This window comes from Metopolophium dirhodum, chromosome 2 (assembly GCF_019925205.1).
Source record: "Metopolophium dirhodum isolate CAU chromosome 2, ASM1992520v1, whole genome shotgun sequence".
Taxonomy (NCBI): domain Eukaryota; kingdom Metazoa; phylum Arthropoda; class Insecta; order Hemiptera; family Aphididae; genus Metopolophium; species Metopolophium dirhodum.
This window is the reverse complement of record NC_083561.1, coordinates 26,048,909-26,065,548: the sequence shown is the minus strand read 5'-3', so window position 1 is coordinate 26,065,548 and position 16,640 is coordinate 26,048,909. Positions and strand designations below refer to the sequence as shown.

Genomic DNA, 16,640 nt, shown 5'->3' with positions numbered 1-16,640 from the left:
ATGTAGATGGTTTCTGTGAAGTTTGTACGCTGTGCGATATGTGGTTCCGGAGTTATGGCCTCTTAAGTTAGTACGATGTTTCGCGCGCGCGGTTTCAGCGTACGACGTGCGTGCGTGTGTTTCCATGCGATAACGCGAATAGGTTATTATTATTATCTATTAATAATCTGTTATTTATCGACGTCGTACGCGGAATGCGTACAATACTAATAATATGTGATAATCGAGATAATAATATAATTTGTATCGCTATTTTTGTTCGCTTCAATTTCCGAACCGATTTCGATGAAAATTTCAGGATATATTAAGATTGATATGTAGATGGTTTCTGTGAAGTTTTTACGCTGTGGGATAAGTGGTTCCGGAGTTATGGCTATCATTTTATATATTAGTATAGATAAAAATGAATGTTTGTGTGTAGATTAGACCTCTGGGGAAAAGATAGGCTAATTATAAAAAGTGTTAAATTTGTTTTTTTTTTTATTCATCGGATTTCAGTACGGTTGCGTTAGGCTTTTGCATTAATTGATTATATAAATCCTCCGTATGTGGAATTAAGTAAAAACGACAAACTTAGTACTACAATTTTGATACTTTAGAGTTAAATCGTACACTTACGTACAAACAGCACGCCGGGGTCCGCGATCTACCGCAGGTAGATTGCCTACCTGATAATGTACTGCCGCGAATCAGAACTTTTATCCCGGGCAACAGAAAAGTTAAGATAAATTTTGAACACCATACACCATACGCCGAATATTAAATAACGAATTGAACAAAGTTTGAGTAATATAGAATTGGTACATTTAACGGGCAACGAAGTCCAGTGGGATCAGCTAGTATTATTATATAATATTAAGACATATCTCATGTTTTTTTAAAGCTTTTCTCTTAAGATTTGGTACGGAATACCGACTACAGTAGGTAGGTAGGTACTTAATATATTTATTCAACACAGATGTCTGATGTCATAATATAATATAGTATTATAGTATGTAATATAATTTTATTCGTCATTACTCTACCTACATTTTAAGTTTTAACTATAGGTATACCCGACACCTGAGGTTTTAAGTTGAATTATATTTCGGTATATTAAATCCTCTATATTCCCTAATCAAAGGTGGGCATTGACTTAACTAGTTAATTATTTTTGTTTTTAACTAATTAACTTATTCAGTTAAAATTATTATTGTTGTAACTTAACTTTTAGATTCTGATAGCAGAGTGATGAATTTATTGATTTTACAATGATGTGTGTTTTGTTAAAATTTATTTTTTTATTTCTTTTTGTGTCTGTATTTACTGTTTGGCGCAGTAAAACTGCTTTGATTTTTTTCAGCATATATCTTGTTCGATTGAAAAGTGAATCTGTGTTTCGGGAGGTTAACATTTTCAAAATATTTTGATTTGTTATGAGCTTTTTACGGACATTTTCAATTTTCAATTTTTTTAGTTTTTTTTCTATGAATTTTAATGAAATATTATTTGAATTAACTTAACTTGCCATAATTAATTATTTTCATTAACTCGCCCAACTTTGTCCCTAATATACCTATATGTAATATACCTACATTGTTATTATCCGTTATTCAATAAGTATTGAGTCAACGAATATCAAAATAATAATAATACCTAATAATGTTCATAGCATAATATAATACCATGTAATATGATGTAATCAATAATCATTATACATATTTTGACCTTAAGAAAAATAAATTATGGAAATAAAGAATAGTTGATCAGGTTAGGTACAAGCCACGAGGTATAGGTACACCTAATTTTATAATATATTAATATGATATAATAATGTACATCTAGCTCACTGTTTATAGTGAATAAAATACCTACTCAATATATAGGCATTATAGTGTTATACATGTATACTGCATTAGCGTAGGTACCTTTAATCTATAACTCTTAAACTATACAATATGAAGGTACATTGAATATGCATTAAAACACGTCACATACTATAAAACCGTCCACCTACAATCTATATACAATCTATATGTTTAATAAGTGTTTTAATCATGATTATTGAATATAGTTATAGAGCTAAATGAAACAGACATTTTTTCCAATTATTTTATATACTATAGTGATTTATACATAATATAGATGCCTATACCAAAAATGGTGTGTTGTGTATAGTATTAGTATATTATGTATGTAGGCACCAAAAATATTTTATATATTATGACGGCCGTTCAAAATTCAAATCATAGTTTTTGTTGGTTAGTTAGGTATATTCAAATAGGTATTGGATTTCAAATAATTCAGATTGATTAGTCTAGAGATACCAGCGGACTACCAAAAAGTCTGATGTAAAAAAGTGCGGAACCTACTTGGCTACTTATATCGACAATATTATCTACAACTTGTTGTAGTAATAACAAATAAGGATATCTATATAGCTGAGTATTACTTTTTTGGACTTTGAACACTGCTTGAAGTTTGGGTGCAGGCAATGATCAAATACTATATACATATTATTATTATATATGTCTACTGTTTTTCTATGAATAATTGATTTGAGTTTTTTATATAGCGACCTAGTAATTACAATTATTGGATTTTTTTAAAATATTATTATACAGTATATATCCCGGATTTTTTTACCCTGTACTTTTTGACCTCAGACCTTTTTACCGTGATTCAGAGACGCTCGATAGCCGATTGGAACATTATGAACTATATAACTACAAAATAATTGTTTTTATAGGTACATTTATTTTGTTTAATTTTAACTTAACAAGTTCGTGAAATGGAGCCAATAAATATTAAATATATTTAAATTATACGGTAAAGATAAAGAAAGAATATGAATATTATGAAATGAATAAAAACTTAAAAATATTTTATTACAATCAACATTTCTTAGAACATTATTACGATGGTGACACTCGAATTGCCTCCCAAATTTAGGTAGGTGACCTTTTTTAATCGAATTGCCTCCGAAAACACCAGGAGGCAATTCGAGTATACCCAAACGGTCTACTCGAATTGCCTCCCATGACATACCAGGAATATTAATTAATATATCAATAGTTGTACGTGTACTATCGATTATTATATTATTCCGTAATGGTCAAAAATAAAATGTGTAAGGCAGTATTTCCCAGACAGATTAATTTTTCGAATGCAATAATCTTATCCGCGATTAGTGATTATCAGTTAATGATTAGTCTATCATCACCAGTTCAACACAGTCAGTTTCGTTTTCGCAACCACGATAAATAACACGTAATATGTGATGGGTTTAAGTTTGGATACCAAAAATAATTAGCTAATGACATTAAACAGTGGACATGTACGAAAAAAATATGTACAACTTATTTTTTATTTATCAAAACATTTATTTTAAGTTTTAACAGAATGATAATTCTGGCAAATCGAGGCAATTCGAGTGAATAATATTTTTGAAATCGGGAGGTAACCTTTTGAAAAAAAATTCACGGGAGGCAATTCGAGGGTTAGATGGGAGGCAATTCGTGAGCGCCCATTACGATATTTATCATAAATATTATTACTAAACAATATCAGTAACCAGTAAATATGTACCTACTTATAGATATACCTGCTTTTAGAGGTATCAACATTTAAGATACTTTGCGGACCAGTAAGTTGTGCCTAAAACAAAATTTGTGTTTTATGATTAGCAAACCAAATTATTGTGCTTCTCATATTTTACGGTCAGTTAATCAATTGTTGAGCTTATATTTTGGTTTTACCTTCGAGTATGAAAAATATGTTTTTGTCCTATCTAATTTCATTAATATTGAATCAGTATAAAGTATACAAAAAAGTACTTTAAAAAAAATTTTAAATTAAAACCTTATAATAAATTGATTAATTTATACTAAAAAAAATGGTTAAGTAATTTTAGTTTTTGAAAAAAAATTTTATTATACTTTTAAAATAGCTGATTTGGAGCCAATATATTTTTATAACTGCATCGGGATTTTTATGAAACGTGATTATAATAAAACGCAATAATTATTAATTAGTATTACCTTCAATTTTCATCCTCGGCATAACTTATGATACCAGATAGGGTACCTAAGCCATAAGTGATCAAAATATTACCACAGAATAGAATGATGATATTACGTTCTTCCTTTTACTATGGAGTTAGAGGCTAGAACTTAGTTGTTTATAATTAAAATACCTACTCGATACAATGCCTACTCAATAGATTTAAACTTTAAATATAAAATATATAATATTAACTTTCAATCGTAATATTTTGGATATTCGGATCAACTTTAGGCCTTAATGGTGTTATTGTGACTGGTGGTCACATAAAAAAATAAAACCGAAAATCAGAAAACTAATAATTAAATAAAATAACAAAAAACTAATACGGCAGCGCTATTAAACGACAAAAATAAACGTCTGTAGAGTTAGCAAATATACGACACCGATAGATGGCGCTGACATTATCGTTCAAGCGAATCGTCGTAGTAGGTAAACGCACAATGTTTGAAGTTTGAACATTGAATTTGATAATTAATATTTTATTTGCCTGTAATCTGTACATAGGTAATTATTAATTGCCGTCCACTAGTCATACCAATCTATTACAAGTATAGACATAATAATAAAATATTATCTATATACTTAGGTATCTATTATCACTATTATCCACAGTACAATAATATACAGAGTGCTAACTGGGTATGGCAGTGTAGGTGGTGACTGACGAGTAACTCCCGAATATTACAGTAATTAAATATATATGTACAAAGTACTAATAATTAGATGAGGTATTTCTGATAAACTATAATTTATTATATTTATAATAATTATTTATAACTGATCCGATCCTCTAATAATCTAAGACCCGCGGCTTATAGATACTGCAGGCTTAGGGTGTCACTATGTCCTTATTTATTGTCGTACAATTGCACGAAAAATAGAAAAATAGATTAATTTAATAATAAAGTATTAATATCGATGCAATTTTTGACCATAAGAGTTGAGTTCTAAATTTGTATTGTACCAAGAGCTTCGATTATAGCCTTATAGGTAGTTCTAGAGAGCCTAGATAAAGGCTATATATATATAATATATATATATAAGCTCTCTGGATAGTTCTTATTATGAGGCTGGTTATTCATATACAGAGTGTAACAGAAAGAACTGACCAAAAAAAAAAATGTATGCTACTTAAACGTATTAGACGTATTTATAGAAATATACTCATGTTAGCAAATTTCCAAAAATTTTTAAAAAAGTTATAAAATTTTAATTTAAGTTTCTTGTAGACATTTTTTTTTTGATAAAGGTAGACAAACTTATGAGTAATCTTATATTACATTTTCAAATCTTAGATTTAAAAAGAAAAATTTTTATGAATTCTCAACTCAAAATAGTTTGCTAATTTTCGTGATTTTTCTGTATTTTGTCAAAATTTGAACTTTAAATGCTTATAAATAAAAACTGTGACTAAGGATTTTTAATTTTTTTCATCTGCCTTTGAAACAATAACCTAGGAGCCTTCTATTAAATTTTCAAGCTTTTTTACTCAACAGATAAAATTTTATTGATATTTATTGAAAAAAAAACTAAAAAAATTGAAAACTGAAAATGTCCGTAAACAGCTCAAAAAGAGTCAAAATATTTTGTAAATTTTATGGTGTATAGAAAATGCTAATATAAGCATTCAGTCAAAATTTCATGTCCCTACGGTCTCATTTGTTTTAGAGTTACACCAAAAACCAAAATCTATTTTCTCGAAAACAGATTTTGCGTAAAAATTCCCGTTTTTCCTTAATTTTTCTTTTGTTTTTCACGTCGCTTGTGAAAACTACTGGGAAATTTTTATTTTTGACCCCCTAAAGTACCAATTAGATTCACTTTCCTATCAGAAAAGTTACTATTGAAGAAAATCCAAGCTCTTTTACTGTCCTATAAAAGGTGATGACAGACACAAAAATAAAAAAATTAAAAATTAAAAAAAAAACACACATCATTGTAAAATCAATACATTCATCGCTTCGCTCAGAATCTAAAATTCAAATCAAATTTAAAAATTTTTATTTTTAGTATTAAAAATTTTTTTATTACACGTGTAGCGCAAGTGGCTATAAATGATATATAAACAAAAAAATTTAAAAATATTGATTAGAACAAAAGTTATTCTAAAAGTCACTTCTTTCTGTTACACTCTATATTGATTTAATTGATTTATTTTTGTCAATTTTCGTCATACAGCCTCCGTGGCGCAATGGCTAGCGCGTTCGGCTGTTAACCGAAAGGTTGGTGGTTCGAGCCCACCCGGGGGCGATTACTTTTTTGCGTATTTTTTAAGAAAATTACAATATTGTTCGAAAGAACCATTATTTTGGTCATATTTTCAGTCTCGTATACTTCAGTAATACGATGGCCCGTGATAGGTTTTAAAATTGTACATTGGCCATCAAACATTAATCAATATAAGTAATGACTAATGAGTATTGAGATACGATTACAATTTTCAATTTTTTTTGATTTAACGGTTAATGGTTGTTAACCTATTACAATTTACAAAAATATATTTGAGTTTAGTTTATTTTATTATAATAATAATTGTTAATATGTACCTAAATGGTGATATCTATAATATATTATCATATAGGTTAGTTGTATAGGTTAATTGTATAGGTACTAGAGTCTAGACTCTAGAGAGAATCCACTTTTATTTGAAAAAAATATAAAACGGACTGCTTGTCCAACATATTGCCTATAGTGAGTAATGACACATTATTACTGTCTAAATTGTAATAATAGTGTGTAATGTGTTTATTTTTAATTTATTTACCTCGATTTTTACCGATGTTACAGATTAAGCTGCAATCATTTAATACATAATATATTATATTAAATACTATTAGTCGACGTCGACAGATCCTTTTTAAGTATTTAAGGATCCCTACAAAATGTGATAGGTACTCATACTACTCGTATAAAGTAAAATGTATTATTAATTACTTATAAGTTATAAGTAATTATTGTTAATTGTTATATCTTATAGGTAATACAGTAATATCTGCAGGTGAGATGGGTCTATAAATATAAATTACTATATACCACTAGGTCATCGATGGTACTAGTGTGTAATTTTCTGTTATAGCTTGATATGTGATCAACACTAATAGTGTTGTTTTATTTTTTAATATATTTCAAGTACCTTTTTTTTCTATAAAAAATAATACATTTTATTTCCCAATATTTTGTCTTTGATCAAACGTAAATATTATAAGTACCAATATTTAAACATATTAGGCCTATGGGCTACGGCCAATTTTTTAAACCAAAATTGAATTTTAATTATTTATTATTGTTAATGTTTTACGTAAAGTTTCACTGCGAGTTGCAGTGTAAATTAATATTAGTACTTTTACCTACTAAAATAAAAACGTAAAATGTATACAGATAATAAAGAATGAATAAATATTTATTTTGCCGAAAACATAATAATAATAAATTATGAAGTACAGTAGAAAGATAAATCTAAACTTAAATCTATAGTGAATACTTTATAATGTAGTAGGAAACAAAACATAGGATACCGTTGACAATGTTATTTACAAATATCAGATCACTTATGTCTTATAGTTACAGAATATTAATCGACTTCTTCGACGGTAGGTCCTCGGGGACGGGCTCCAGGGAAACCGTTAGCACCGGGGGGCGTGTTAGTTGCTCCAGGTTGTCCTGCGCCGTGTATCTTCAACATGAGAGCCGAACAGCTGTTTTGGATTTCCTTTAGCTTGAACTCATACTCATCCTTTTCCGCCAACTGATTGCTATCCAACCACTGGATGACCGCTTCGCATTCCTTTTTGCCGGCGTTCTTCTCAGATTCGGTCAACTTGTCGCCAGCCTCGTCCAACGCCTGTTTAACACCAAACACGTAGCTCTCCAACTGGTTTTTGGCCGCGATCTTCACTTTTTGTCGTTCGTCCTCTTCTTTATACCGTTCGGCCTCGCTGAGCATGCGATCGATTTCGGCTTGGGACAGACGGCCCTTGTCATTTTTGATGACGATGTTCTTGGAGCGCCCAGAGCTGTTGTCCTTGGCCGAAACGTTCAAAATGCCATTGGCGTCCATGTCGAAAGTCACTTCGATTTTGGGCACTCCCCTAGGCGCTGGGGGTATGCCGGTCAGGTCGAACGTACCAAGCAGATTGTTATCCTTCGTCAGGGCCCTCTCGCCCTCGAACACCTGCACGGTGACGGCCGGTTGGTTGTCCGCGTACGTGGTGAACGTCTGCGTTTGTTTGCACGGAATGGTCGAATTGCGCTCGACGATTTTGGTCATCACGCCGCCCGCGGTCTCAATGCCGAGCGACAGGGGGGTGACGTCCACGAGCAATACGTCTTGGATCGCAGAACTCGTGTCCCCGCTAAGGATGGCCGCCTGCACCGCCGCGCCGTACGCTACCGCCTCGTCGGGGTTGATGGACAGGTTGAGCGGCTTGCCGCAGAAGAAGTTTTGCAGGAGACTCTGGATCTTCGGGATCCTCGTCGACCCACCCACGAGCACCACGTCCTGTATGTCTCCTTTGTCCAACTTGGCGTCCGCCAACGCCTTCTCCACCGGTTGCAGCGTCGACCGGAACAGGTCAGCGCACAGCTCCTCGAAACGGGCCCGAGACACCCGTGTGTAAAAATCGATGCCGTCGACCAGCGCGTCAATCTCCACGGTGGCCTCCGAGCTGGACGACAACGTCCTCTTGGCCCGTTCGACGGCCGTTCTCAACCGTCGCAGCGCCCTCGGATTGGCGCGCACGTCCTTCTTGGTCTTCCGCTTGAACTCGTCGGCCAGATGAGACACCAGCCGGTTGTCGAAGTCCTCGCCGCCCAAGTGCGTGTCACCTGCCGTGGACTTGACTTCGAATATTGATCCCTCGTCGATCTGCAGTATCGACACGTCGAACGTGCCACCACCCAGGTCAAATATCAACACGTTCCGCTCACCCTTCAGGTTCTTGTCCAGACCGTATGCCAGCGCCGCGGCCGTCGGTTCGTTGATTATTCGCATCACGTTCAGCCCGGCTATGGCGCCCGCGTCCTTGGTCGCCTGTCTCTGCGAGTCGTTGAAGTACGCCGGCACCGTGATAACGGCATCCGTCACGTCGCGGCCCAGGTACGCTTCCGCGGTCTCCTTCATCTTTGCCAACACCATTGAACTGATTTCCTCCGGCGCGAACACCTTCCGTTCGCCCTTGAACTCCACTTGGATCTTGGGTTTCCCGCCATCGCTGATCACCTTGAACGGCCAGTGCTTGATGTCCGCCTGCGTCTTATCGTCGTCAAAGCGACGGCCGATCAGACGTTTCGCATCGAACACCGTGTTGACGGGGTTCATCGCCACCTGGTTCTTGGCCGCGTCGCCGATCAGACGTTCGGTGTCAGTGAACGCCACATAACTCGGGGTGGTCCTGTTACCTTGGTCGTTGGCGATGATCTCCACTTTTCCGTGTTGCCAGATACCCACACAAGAATACGTGGTGCCCAGATCGATACCAATCGCCGTCCGTCCGGTCATCTCGTCAACTGCAGTCAACGGCGCACAACAGTTATTATAATGCGAAACAAAACGCAAACGTGTTTATGTGTGTATAAAAGTATATAGGTAGTGCCGCGATTCGATAGCAATAACGATTATATTAAATCACTCGTTGACTTTAAAACACGCACAGCAAAATAAAATGTTTGTTACACCGAGAGTCGCAATAACAATGTTTCGTTAAAACACGAACCGCACCGTTACCGCTCACGAATTCGAACTGATACCGGGGAGCGCGCCGTTTGCGGTTATATAGCCGGACCGAACGTTCGAGAAGGTTCGATACGTTTCGTGAAGGCGCGCTGATGCGCTGTTATGACCGCCGTCCCGCTACGGGCCAGCTACTTCACTGCTACCTGTGGCACACTGTTTAGTTTTCATCACTGCTCTACATACTGTAACTATACCTATGTTATTATTATATATACGACCATGTTGTAGACCATTCGCGAATTTTCCACGCCTTCATCGTCGTTTTTACCGCGTTTGTGTATCAAACTTATCTATATTTATTTTTATTGATTAAATGTCAAACGAAATTGTTCTATAATTCCACAACTTTCTTATTGACGAATAATGGATTTTAGAGGTACCTACTTACTATTTCCATCCGTCTGTATTATTGACCTATTTTTTCAATTTTAAAAATGTGAATTAAAATTAATTATCGTATACTTAATTAATAATTATATATTATTGTAGGAAATTGAAGCAGAAATTTATTTCTTGAATAATTCTTTAACTTTAATTTGGGCTCTGGGCTAGTATTAAACTCGAGACTTGAAATCTTGAAAGTAAAATAACTTATAATTTATACACAATATAGATTTATTGAAAGGGTAAAACTACTCAAAAGTCAAATGTTGAAGTCTGTAGTTGTCTGTACTTAAATCATTTTAGATTCTGAGTAGAGCGATGTATGTTTTTTTTGTGTTCATGCAGGATATAGGAATAGGAATACCGAATAGTAAAAAAAAATGAATCGATCATATTATGTAGGTATATATATAGTTGTTACATTTGAGTAGGAAAAACAAAGAAAATATTGATTTTGTTTTTTTGGAGTAACTCATTAACAAATAAAATTGCTTTTTTCAACAATATTTATATTAGCTTTTTATATATTATATTATATGATACAGTTTTCAAAATATTGAAGCTTTTATTCCTTCAAATGTCGACAACATTCTTTTTGCTTTGTCAAAAACCTTGAATACTTAATACAAGATGACTTTTAACTTTTAAGTTGAACATAATATAGGTACTATATAAAAAATAACGATAATCCATAAACACAATATTATTTTATTAACGTTTATGACAAAATTTGAAATTTATCCTAAGATTTGAGAATTTAATACAATGTTCTTTATAAGTTTTTATTTCTGGATTTAAAAAAAAAGTTGAGTGTAATAGTTCCACACATTTTTAAGAGCGTATGAAGTTCACGATTTTTTTTGATCAGCTTTATGAAGTTCAAATTTTCACAAAATTAGTAAAAATTCACAAAAATTTGCAAATTACTTTGTAGTTTAAATGCATTAAGTATTCAGTTTTCATAGCTAATGCTTGAAAATACTTTAAGGTTCCTCATAATTATGTACCTAGTTCATCATCTAAAAATATATAAACTTGATTAAAATTTGGACGATATTCTATATTTAAACAAAAAATAACGATTTTGTTGGTAATTTTGTTCATAAAAAATATTGTTTATGGGGATTTCACCCTATCTACAACCTACCCTACCAGCCGGTCAGTGGTGTAAATTCTAGAACATTCACGAATTATTTGCTTTTGTTGTTATTATTACTGCGTGTTTGCGTTTGTTAAATGTCTTTATTATTATCAAACTCCTCTATAGATATATATTTTTTAATACTTTTTATTGAATAGGTACGAGGTACCTATATTATTTTCTAACTTAAATTAAATTAAATAATTAATTTTTCTGTCAAAAAACATTCTGAACGATTATTACTTATTAAATAGGTAGCTGGTAGGTAGGTAGGTAGTAGGTACCTACCTCATATTATACAAATATGACATTTGAATATAGCCACATACGTATGAATTTATTATTTCTAAATGTTAACAACAATTTAATAATTTTGTTTTAGTTATGAATTATGAAACTGACCAATACCTAATACCTAATAGATTATAGGTACTATTTAGTACTAACGTATAGTAACCTATTGACTATAATTACAGGAAACTTGTTTGAAAAATATAAAATCACGAAATATAAATTAACAAATAGGTTAAATTTCCCACATTCTTAGGCAGTGTTGAGTTCAGATATAAAAAATAAAAAATTTACCTACCTACCTAGATAATTAGATTAATATTTAATATTTATTAGATTGCTAGTTAAATAAATATCTAGATGATGATAGAATATTCAATTTTTATCATATAATAGTTAATTTTTATTGATGCTTAATATGCTATTGGATTTTTGGCTGAGTAATTGTGATTATAGAGGAGGCAACCAAGAAGGCTTATTTTGTGTTAAAAATATATCGTAGACCGTAGTTATATACCACGTATAGTTAAATTTATTTTGTAATACCTATAGGAAATTAAAAAATGAATTCGTTGCGTAGGGATGTTATAATAATAATATTAATATATAAATTTTTCACGAGGAGTTCTGCAACAATTCTCGAAAGTTAAAGTGGTTGAAACTTCGAAAAAATATTTTTATGTTCTCACAATTAAAAAGCCGGTAAGTGCATACTTACTTTATGGATGTCGCTCTGCTGTACAGTATACAGTAGGTTACCACTTACATGTGGGTCACTGTAATGGATAGTGTTAAATTTGAATTCAATGATATAAAATCACAGTCTTGTAAAAGATACTTTTAAAATTGTATTTAAATACAGATACAAATACATCCATTCAGAAAGTATTTAAAATACATTTCAAATACTTTTAAGAAAAAGTATTTAAGAACAAAATATAAATACTTGCCATTTATTTAAATACTTTTCAAATACTTTTTTTTATTTTACTTTTCCACTAGTTAGTTTGCTAAATTAATTTTGTAATTACTAATTTAAAATTGTCATGATACATTCACCTAGAACTTTTTGTACCACTTTCAATTGTATACTGAAAAATGAAAATAAATAAAACTTGTTATATTATAGAAATTCTTTAATAATATGTACCTGATTGAACAGTTCTTAATGAAATATAAATGATGAGGATATACAGAGCTAGGGGACAGGAGTTCTCAACAATTATGAAAGAAAAATATTTTTATTATTTATAAATAAAATAGTATAATAATTTTCAAAAAAAAAAGGTGATATTTTCAAATACAAATACGTCCAAGACAGTATTTAAAATACTTTCCAAATATTTAAACCAAAAAGTATTTAAAAAGTATTCTAAATACTATAAAAGTATTTAAATACATTTACTCAAATACTTTACAAGACTGTAAAATCATTGTATACGTAAAACAATTCTGAGCGAACACGGTCTATCAGCCTATAAGTATAGTTCGCAGTCGCCATGTTACTACTCAAACAGCAATACAATTTCATGCTTTTAATTTTCAGTTTTTACTTGTAACCAAAAAATATCTTATACATTTTTAGGAAACTTATTAAATTATTATAAAAAGTTATAACATTCTAAAATAAAAATTTTATATAATACAAAATATATATTTTGTTTAATGTAATAACTGTTTAATAATATGTATAAAATTAATATAATATATTCAATCAAATAAATTGATTATGCTGTCCACAATATCTTCAGGCTGAGAAGAAACTGTGTCTTCGACAGCTATATTTTCATAATATGCACCACTAGTTCCACCAAGTTCCTTCCCTAATACCCTATTACTGGGAAGTACATTTGATATATGTAATTGATCTTCTAAAAATGATACTACATCTGATGCAGTACGTAATTGATTGAAAGTTTTTCTTGCAGTTTTAGGAAGTAGACGTTCACACATAAATACTAAATGATGATGAAACCACAAGAAATTAGTATGTTTGATATTTAACCAATCTTGAACAGCCGAGAGTGGTGTGTTTTGATAGCCAGCAAACAAGCCAGGGTTGTGTAAAATGCCTCTTGCACTCATCATTCCTAAAACATACAAATAAACACATAATATTACATTTACATATTATTAAATAAGCCACATTATTGCGATTATTTTATTACCTCTGCAACCAGTATATTCTTGCATTGTGATAGCATCCGATAAATTTTTGATATCACCATTTAAAATTACTGGAACACTAACAGATTCGTTAATAAGTTTCAAACATTCTTGATCAATAGGTTCATTCTTTTGAAGAGCTGTTCGTCCATGAACCGTAATAAAAGACACACCAGTAGCTTCAATTTGTTGACAAAGATCTACACTCTTTCTGAAAAAAAAATAGATTTAGATATGTAATGCATGAATCTAGGTCAATTTCCACGTGTTGGTTTTTTGGGATATCAGATAACTGCTAACTGTATGTGAGCACCCATAATTTATTAAAATGAACAAGATAGAATCTTTAAATGAAACTTGTAATACATTTTTAAGCCTAAGGTATTAAACCAAATGTTTTATGTATTTTTATGAAAAAAACAGATTTGAATGTCTTAATATGTTTACTTTAGATTGTATGAACAACTTTTTCTATTTGTTTATTTGAAAATGTATAGTTAGTTGTTGTATTTACAAACATGTAAACTCAATTTTTAAGGAAAATTTTGTTTGAAAATTGTTATTAGGATCTTTATAAAGACAAGAAGAGGAATCTTAACTTGATTAAAAAATTCATATTCAGTAATTAGATTGAACAGTAAACAGTACCAAAGTTGGAATGAAAATAGTTCTTTTTAACATGAAAAACAGTCTGTTTCAAATACTTTCAAGTATTATTTAAAATCGCCGTTTACCGGGTGGTAAATGTCTTCGGTTGTTAATAAACTGAATATTGTAATGCATACACATGTGTTAAATAAATTATTATCAAATGCGCATGCGTGTGGACTTATAAACTATGGGATTAATGATAGCCGGAATAAAAATCCCAGGCTACAATATTACTAACCACATGAAAATTATTGACAAACTACTTTTTAAATAATTAAACGCGTATGGCGTCATGAACACTTAAATTCATCAGTGTTTTCAATTTGTTTGCCTGGCCATTTTTGTACTATGCTAATTGTCTTTCTATCCCTCTCTGAACAAACATACTTAATAACAACAAATAGGTTTTTGAAGAATTGTGAAAGGTTTTGAAAAGGTATTACCGATTTTAATTTTTAATTAAAAACTTTTCAGCCTGTTATTAGTAGAATTCAAAAAGTTACCACTATTTAATGTCAAACCAGTAACCCATTCTTCCCGAGTATCATGCCTATTTTTTATAAAATCATTTTTCAATAAATTTCTTTAAAAAAAAGCCCAAAAAGGGCTATTCCGCAAAGTAGAAAAGATCCAATTTTTCACCTGATGTGGAACTTTTTTAAAAAAAAAATGGTATAGATATTGTGGTATTCACTTTCTGTTTTGCAGTACAAAATTGTTCAATTAATAACGGGATGTTATCTGGCGAAATGCCTATTTATTGCAGGTTATTTCCCTATTGAATATGGGCAAAGTTCATTGACTAACAAACCAAGAGTTGCAATCTCTGCCCACTAAGAATAAATCATGATTATATAAAAATTCAAAATAATTTAATCAAATACATGTTGCCGTGCATTTAGTAACTATAACAGAATCTACAACTCAATATACCTAATATAGGTACAACATAATATTAATCACATAGTTTATAAGTCTACACGCATGCGCATTTGATAACAATATGGTCAGGTATACATTATCAGCCCGTCCGTGGTTGGATACCTATTATAATTCCAACTATCATGGTTCGGTTATATATCCGCACCGAATATTTTAAATATTATATATTATTCAATACCATTATATCGAGTTATTTGTTTTAATACCTGCCTATGATCATCGAGTAATCTTAATTTAACTGATATAGTCTTGTTAGTGGGTAAGTGATTGCGTAATTGACGAACACAATCTTTGATAATTTCTGGATTTTTCAGTAACTGTGCTCCGTATCCTTCATTTAGAGCCCATCTTTGTGGACAGCCACAATTAAGATCAACTCCATCACAATATCTAAACAAAATAAAAATATTTAAATTAATTTAAAAAACATAAAATATGTAAGGCTTACGGAATGATCAAATTAGAAGCATTTACAAAATCAGATGAATTATTGGCACCAAATTGTACAATAAGAGGTCTATCATCTAAATATAAAAAAAAAAATACTTTTATAAATAAGAATTTGATTTGAACTTGACAAATATTTTTAAACAAACCTGTATCAGTTTGGAATTCATGTGCCCTAGCCTTAGCTGACTTAACATAACAATCGGCCATTATCATTGGTGTGAAACATAAATCACATTCATACATACGAATCAATTTCCGGAATTGTAGTCTAAAAAAATAAGAAACTATTTAATCATTTTTAATATGATATTAATGTTAAAAATGCATTAACATTTAACTATTTTAATCTTGTAAGTTATAACACAATGTTTATAACAAATTTCTATGTTGTACACTTACCTGCTATAACGGACCATTGGTGCACATATTTTAACAAACTTTTTATTTGGATCGTCAAATAAATCAATAACTGGATTATTAGTCATAATTGAAACAATTTTTTTTTTGATTTCAGCTTTTAAATTTAAAACATAAAACGAAATCTCAAATGAACATATTATAACATGCAGGAAACTAGAATGTTACAAGCTACAAGCATGACAGCGGCCGTCACCCACAGTGATCCACAGGCCGGGCAGTGGCAGTGCGGCAGTTTCTGAATTATTATCAACTTTTGTTATCATATATCAAAAATACCTACAGTGAAACATGACGTTCTATGAATGAAAGATAGATCACGGACTAAGATATATTGTCTGGAAAGTGGAAACGAGCAGCTTATCACGGCCACGAATGTATGTACAAGAGGCAAAGTGCGGGGGTCGCCTGTGTTCCTGGAGT

The 16,640-nt window shown here is 31.6% G+C and overlaps 2 protein-coding genes and 1 non-coding gene across 4 annotated transcripts; 1 reads left to right on the top strand and 2 right to left on the bottom strand.

The window, feature by feature from the left end:
- The first annotated feature begins 6,221 nt into the window (after positions 1 to 6,221).
- On the top strand, positions 6,222 to 6,294 carry Trnan-guu (transfer RNA asparagine (anticodon GUU)). Its single transcript has one exon. It is a non-coding gene; the product is annotated as a tRNA-Asn (tRNA).
- A 1,132-nt stretch (positions 6,295 to 7,426) lies between these two features.
- Positions 7,427 to 9,828, bottom strand: LOC132939182 (heat shock protein 68-like). The gene has a single exon (XM_061006231.1). It carries the CDS (start codon positions 9,539 to 9,541, stop codon positions 7,616 to 7,618), a length of 1,926 nt encoding a protein of 641 aa, XP_060862214.1. The 5' UTR covers positions 9,542 to 9,828; the 3' UTR covers positions 7,427 to 7,615.
- Positions 9,829 to 12,761: 2,933 nt separating this feature from the next.
- LOC132939183 (tRNA-dihydrouridine(20a/20b) synthase [NAD(P)+]-like) lies at positions 12,762 to 16,615 on the bottom strand. Of its 2 annotated transcripts, XM_061006233.1 has the most exons (6): positions 16,200 to 16,600; positions 15,947 to 16,068; positions 15,799 to 15,874; positions 15,557 to 15,740; positions 13,760 to 13,964; positions 12,766 to 13,681 (listed from the first exon to the last, which is right to left on the bottom strand). In XM_061006233.1, exons 1-6 carry the CDS (start codon positions 16,283 to 16,285, stop codon positions 13,302 to 13,304), a joined length of 1,053 nt encoding a protein of 350 aa, XP_060862216.1. In that variant the 5' UTR covers positions 16,286 to 16,600; the 3' UTR covers positions 12,766 to 13,301. The 2 variants fall into 2 exon arrangements, with proteins under 2 accessions (XP_060862215.1, XP_060862216.1); XM_061006232.1 differs by having other exon boundaries at positions 12,762 to 13,681; positions 15,799 to 16,068; positions 16,200 to 16,615.
- Positions 16,616 to 16,640: the final 25 nt, after the last annotated feature.